Source organism: Setaria italica, chromosome V (genome assembly GCF_000263155.2).
Source record: "Setaria italica strain Yugu1 chromosome V, Setaria_italica_v2.0, whole genome shotgun sequence".
Classification (NCBI taxonomy): Eukaryota; Viridiplantae; Streptophyta; class Magnoliopsida; order Poales; family Poaceae; genus Setaria; species Setaria italica.
The window spans coordinates 31,566,652-31,573,160 of NC_028454.1; the positions used below are offsets into that span (position 1 = coordinate 31,566,652).

Here is a 6,509-nt window from a genome sequence, read left to right on the forward strand (position 1 = left end):
TATCCCTAGTTTAGCATAACACTATAGTATATCCCACCTCATAAAAAAATTCCACCTCAATTATTCCCTCGCGCCAATAGATCATCCGTCATCAGAGGACCCAGCGGAATACCAGGACCGCAGAGTGGCTTTCCTGCAAAACTCCCTCCTCCCGAGTCCCCACTGTCCCCTGCATTTCCAATGCAGATTGCACAGGTCGCCGCGTATAAAGTCCCGAGGAAAACAGAGCCGCGAGGCCACGGCGCCCGCCTCTGCCTCCGCAGACTGCTCCTGCCGTCTCCTCGGCACAGCCCACAGCCACCCGCACGGACACCGCCGTCCAACTGATTATAGCCGGAGAAGCAGACGATTCCCTCTCGCCGGCCAACACTGCCGCGTCCATGACTCGCGACGACGCGCTCCACGCGGTGCCGCAGAAGGCCGCCCCGGGCTCCCGCCTTTGACGACGCCCGCGACGGCGGCTGCGGTGGCGCGCTCCGGGCCTCGGACTTCCTCGGCGACGGAGCGTAGCAGATAGCACGAGGTAAGCTGCAGTTCTTGCTAAATCCTTTGCTTTGCTTCAAAATGGGCTGATGCTTAGCGAAACTGCCTTGCCACAGAATTTATCTCCCTTTTACACGCGTCGCCGAAACTGCATTTCGTTTTCGAGACTTGGCTGCTTGCATCACGACAAGTCAATCCTTCCACGGGTAGAGTAGAAAACTTAAGCTTAGAATCCTTTACATTAACTTAACTGATGAGCACGAAATCAGGTTTGACGAGACCAGAGACCCGCAACCGCCGCTGGCCTCTTGCTACCCGACAAAACGCGGTATCGTAGTACGCACCCTCGGTTAATAGCAGAAGGAAACAAAAGAAATACAGTATGCTGCTGGCAGTACAGTCCCGGCGTCCAGACGTCCTGTCCAGCTGCACATTCAGGACTGTAGGAGTAACTCGCATCTGCAGTTTCAGAAAGGGAGGCGCGCACATGGCGACCCTTAACTACGCGCGCTGCTGCGGTGCCACTGTGTACAGCCTTCCGACCCGCCTCCGGCGCGGCGCTGATGAAACTCTGAGTGGAAGAAATGACCTCGTCGTGGCCCGCCCATGTCGTCGTACCTCGGCAAGCGTGGTGTCCTAGGAGATCTAGCCGCGCTGCTCTGCGAGAGCGCAGCAATGGCAGGGGCGCTGCTGCTGCTGCTGCTGCAGGGGATTCAGGGAGGTGGCGGCGGTTCTTCCGCTGACACCGACTATGATACGCCCAGCTTTTTCTCCTGGCGGCGAAATCATTTGGACGAGGAGCGCATGCATCCTTTCCTCGCCAGAGTATTGGTTCGACCTCAGCTCCAGGCAATGGTAGTGTGTCCGTTCCTATGGCAAGCTGACACAGGCTCCCGCTGGCCACGCCCATGCTTGCGGTTTTCTAATTCCTGAAGTGGATGGAATCGTTTTTCGAAAAAAAGAAGTGGATGGAATCTTCCCCCTTTTGTTTTACCAGAGAGAGAGAGAGATTGATCATCCTGGCTCTCTTCCTCTCTCGTCCGTCGCCCCCTGCCCCTTCGTCCAAACCTAAAGCCATGACCAGGTCTTGGCGGCCAACCTACGCGATGCAGCCTCCATAGCTGCATTGCTGTCCAATGCCGAGCGCATCAAACGGACGAGATGCGTGCTCCTTCATTTCTGTCGTTGTACCGTGCTAGCTAGGCTTGTAGCAGTAAATCACAGGACGGCTGCAACATCCAACGATCAGTCGATCACATTAGAGCCTATCAGAATTCAAACCAGTTGCGAGAGAGACGACGAAAACCACATGAAAAAAGAATGGGAGCCGTCGCTCCGCCGCCTGCTAATCATGCCCTAATCTTTCGGTTAGCGACGTCCAATTCGTTCTAGAAAACCGAGACATGTCGCCGTTTCCATCATCCATCATGCACTGATGGCGAACTGGATCCTTTCATGAACACAAAAGCCCTCTTTCCACATAGAAAGCTACTGGTTTCCCCACATCAAAAAGAGTTCACACGCAGTTCCCTGTTGGCGGTGTGGACCTACGCTAACGGCATTAAAATGGGGCCTGCTTTGCTTAACCACCGGATGCTCACTAAACATCGAGGAAGCGTGCAGCTTGGTCGCCGCAATTATCATCATCGTGTCTTCCAGGTTAGGGTCGTCTAACCTGCAATGATTTGGGGACAGGGACGACACGGCAGGTTGCGCTCTGCTAGCTCCTGCGTAGTAGTACGCGCATATTTAATTGCTGTCTGATGTGCGCCACAGTAGGACTGATGGCGACACAAATCCGATTGGTTATTCATCCTGTTAGGATTCGACCGTACTCGCGCATGCTTGTCCCCCCACTTCTTCGAGGTAATGGTAGCAATTGGAAAATTAGTGCAAATTAAAGTAGCATTTGGAGTAGTAAAAATAACAAATTTAACTCAAGCAAGAGGTTACCCTTTTATTAAAGTAATTAGAGCAACACTTAACTCGTGAATTCCACTCAGCCATGGAGTTTTGAAACGTCGGGACTTTGGATTCCTAGAGCTGAAAGCTTCGATGGATAGAATTATAGAAACATCAAGTGAGCATTTTTAGTAAGGAAAATGTGTGGAGATGGTAATGGAATTTGGCATTTCCTTATCTATCAGTGAGCATTATTCACTACTTAGCTTATAATTAGCAAACAATTTGGTTTTCTAAAACCACCCCTTTAAGAACAACAAACTTTGAATTCCAATGTAAAAACAATATTTAATTTAAATTGATGTTCAGTTTGCACTAATGATTTGAATTTCATGTTGAGAATTGCACTCGTTAAGAAACAGACACGGGTGTGCCCGTGGATTTTTTTAAGTTGTGATTTTGAATTCTAATAGCCAAAAGTTTCGACAAGTACAAATATCTAGTTGAATAGCAGAAAACTAGGGGGACCAAAATCATCTCCATTTCTTAGAATTTGTGAAGATCAAGTTTGCCCAACTACAGTTTGGTCAAACTCTTGATCCGCCAGATCCTGTGATGCTACATTTTAGCCGACTAGTCAAGCTTAGGCACTTGATCAGTGGGGTGATGCGATGCACAGTGGCAGACAAAACCCACAGCAGATCAGATACTACCAGATCCCTCCTACTCCGACATGTCTCGCTCGTGCCCTCCTCCTTCCTCTCCAGCTACTTCACCCTGCGGACATACGTTGTCAAGATCGATGACTCACCGTCCAATAGAAGAACAACCGAACGAAAAGGAAAAAAAAAGAATCATTTTCCAACACATTTTTCTTGAAGTACTGAATCGGAGCCCGAGGGCCAGGGCATTATCCGCGCCTGTCCTTGGCATCATCTGTGCAGTACTTTGGCCACTGCCCACTAGAAAGTAGAAATCCATCCATCCATGGTCCATGACCCATCCAGCAAGCACCAAGGGGACGACGCCGTGCAGAGCAGCCGGGACCCAAGCCCTTGAATGAGGCAAAGCTCTGCGCAAAATCTTAAGTGAAACGGAGCTAAAGCCCGGCAATTCACTCCGCGCCGGGCCCGCCCTGCCTGCGTCAGGCACTCAGGCCGGGCGGGAGCCCGGCCGGCCGGAGGCCGGAGATCAGATTGAGAGATCCACGGCACGCCACGCCATGGCGGGGTGGCCTCGCCAGCATATCGTCGGCCAGTCGGGCGCTGATGGGCGCTACAGATCCCGGCTGTACCCGTCCAACGTGTCCGCACAGTGCCCCTGGACCAGGACGAAAAGCTCCCTGGCCCCCGACGCCGGGCATGCCGTGTCCTCCGAAAGCAGAGGAGGGAGCAGAACAGAGAGCAGAGGGCAGGAGCAGGACTACAGGGTGAACTGGTAGCGGGCGCCTGCCTACCATAGCTTCTGCAGGAGTGACTGCCTTGGTCCCTTGGAGGCCCGTAAACCGTTGCCGGTTGCTCGCGAGCTGTCCACACTTCTGATCTGTCACGGACTCGTTTAACACATTGGCTTCGAGTTCTGCACTGCAGGTGTGTTATGGCTTGCATCTGAGATCAAGTGTTTTCTTGCTGTACGCGGCGCTTGTTCGGCAGGAGAGTGATAGAGTCCTGAACTATAAGGTGTAGTGTAGGAGTTGTTCCGTCTTGGGTCTCGGCGGTCTGGTGTCTGGTCTACTCGAGGTCTCGAGCCCAAGCCACCACTTGACGCCTCGCCATCCGCCAAAACCTTCCATTTATGGAGGGGTTTGCACATTGCTCGCATGTGTCCATGCCCGGGTCTCAGCTCGCAACATGTGGCGGCGTTCCCGGCCCGCCACTGTGCCGGAAAACGACGCCTTTTCCCCTCCGTCCGCGCAGTCCACCACCGCGCCACTCTACTTAATTTACTGCCTCCGTTTACTCGCCACAGCCAGCGCCCGCTACCCCTCGAAACCGCAAAGCCCGCTGCGAATTTGTTGTGGTGTGATGCGGTGACGCCATGGCCGTCCGTCTGGCCGGGTTTTCTCCAGTTGTTCTTCAGCTCACGGCGCTCGCTCCTACTCCCCGTCATGGACAGGCTGCAGCGGCATCGGCATGAGGAGGTGACCGCCGGAGGCGCCGGGGCTCGTCGCGGCGGCGGTGACGGTAGCGCGATGTCGGCGAGCCGGCGCGGGCGGTTCTACCACCACGACGGGCACGGCGGCGGCGGCGACGGGTGCGGGCCGGCGGCCGCGACCGTCCCGGTGGTGGACCAGGCGGACTGCACGGCGCAGACGTGCCGGTCCTGCGTGGCGGTGACTCTGGCGGACGTCATCGCGCTCGGGTGCTGCCCGTGCGCCGTGGTCAGCCTGCTGGGGCTGGCCTTCGTCAAGGCCCCGCTCGCCGTGGCGCGCCGCTGCCTGCGCCGCCTGCGGCGGCGCCACGGCGAGCTGCGGCACAAGAAGCGGGTGCGCGACATGAACCCCGCCGCCAAGGCCAAATGCCGCGCCGGCGCCGGCCGCGGGGCGCTCGAGGCGCTGGAGCTGGACGCCTTCGCCGCCGCGGCGAAAGGCGTCGGGGGCTTGGAGACGGACGCCCGCGACGAGGCGGCGACGCGGGCCGCGCAGGCGAGCAACTCGTCGTCGGGCAGGCTCGACGCCGAGAAGATGTGGATGGAGATGTACCGGGTGGGGCACTGGGGGTTCGGCCGCCTGTCCATCTCCATGACCCCGCCCCCGCCCGCGAGGCCCGGCTGCGCGGCCGCAGCCCGCAGCGCCGACGGCGGGAGGAAGGACGCGGACCTGTGGTGCGACTCGTGACAGGCGAGAAACCATCCGCGCCGTCCCACACTCCGCTGCGCGTTCTCCCTCTCTGAAAGGTTTGCCGCCGGACGAGCACGGCCGCAGCCACGGTTGGTGCATGCCGTCGCGGGCGGACAGCGCCGTGGCAATGCCGGGAGCTCGGGAAGCAGATGCTCTGACTCTGCACGGTAAAGTCAAGAGTCCATGGTCCGTGACCGTTTCTTCGAGGGGAATCGGCCGCCGGGGGGAATCCTTGGTAAAATCGCCATGATTGGAGCCGGGCATGGGGATTGCTGCTTGATTCGCGCGGCCTTGGCGGCAAGCTCGCCGCGTCGCGTGCGCCGCGCAGCCCCAAACGAACAATTCAGTGCACAGCGGCAAACCCGGAGGACCTGCTTCTGCAGACTGCAGTTCCGCTTGGTGGTCTGATCGTCTCCAAGTGGCTCTGTTCCATCCATTTTCTTCTTCATCATCTTCTTCTTCTGGTTCTGTGAGCTCGGCCTGTATTTCTACAAGCTGTACATAATTTTAGCGGCCGGGTTCTCCAGGTTGCTGGTTTTTGGCGGTCGTCTATGTACATAACCGTTTTCTTTTTCTCAGAAAGATTGTACATCCTTGGCTCGAATCGGATCAGACGGTTTGCTGAAGGCAGGTGCATCCGATTCACACCCGATCACTACCGCCTGACCAAGCGCGCGCGTGCAAATTTTTGTCGGTTGCAAATAACCACCACGAGGAACTGACACTTTCTTGACTGCACGGTTACCTGAGCAATTATTAGTTTTATTTTATATCCCATATAATTAAAGAAAATGCTGTTCATACGATTTTTTTTTTGCCTTCTTTTGCTATTTATGCGGCGAAGCATGGTAGGCCCCCACTTTGCCCTTTTCCGTTGGGGTTTTGACCGACACCTCCTCGCGCTCGCGCACGAATGCTTTGCGTCTTGCTCGTGCGCAGCACAACGGGACACGACATGTTTCGTCGTTCACGTTTTCTGCGCCTTCGATCACTCTCCTCGGTCAATGGCCGACACGCCCGCACGAGCTCTTTTGTTCCGTGCTTCTGTGCGCGCTGAGCCACGGCAACCTGTCGAGACTCGAGAGGCCTGCGTCGCCACCAAAGGACAAGTATAGGTGACAGGCTGGCAGCATCGCCGGTGCGTGTTCCAAGTTTCTAACGGTAGGCGACGAAGAGGATGCGTAACTGTTAATAAGCTTCGCGATCGATGGTGACCGGCCGGATCAGACTGCCGCAGTAATCCGTATCATGTTTGATGCCCCTAGCAAACTAGTCCTTCAGTTGA

At 56.0% G+C, this 6,509-nt stretch overlaps 1 protein-coding gene across 2 annotated transcripts; it reads left to right on the top strand.

Annotated features, from left to right (window-relative positions):
* Window positions 1-248: 248 nt before the first annotated feature.
* Window positions 249-5,948, top strand: LOC101774100. 2 transcript variants are annotated; one of them, XM_022826537.1, is made up of 2 exons: window positions 249-523; window positions 4,501-5,948. In XM_022826537.1, exon 2 carries the CDS (start codon window positions 4,577-4,579, stop codon window positions 5,219-5,221), a length of 645 nt encoding a protein of 214 aa, XP_022682272.1. In that variant the 5' UTR covers window positions 249-523; window positions 4,501-4,576; the 3' UTR covers window positions 5,222-5,948. The 2 variants fall into 2 exon arrangements, with proteins under 2 accessions (XP_022682272.1, XP_022682271.1); XM_022826536.1 differs by lacking the exon at window positions 249-523 and having other exon boundaries at window positions 539-5,948.
* The last annotated feature ends 561 nt before the right edge of the window (window positions 5,949-6,509 follow it).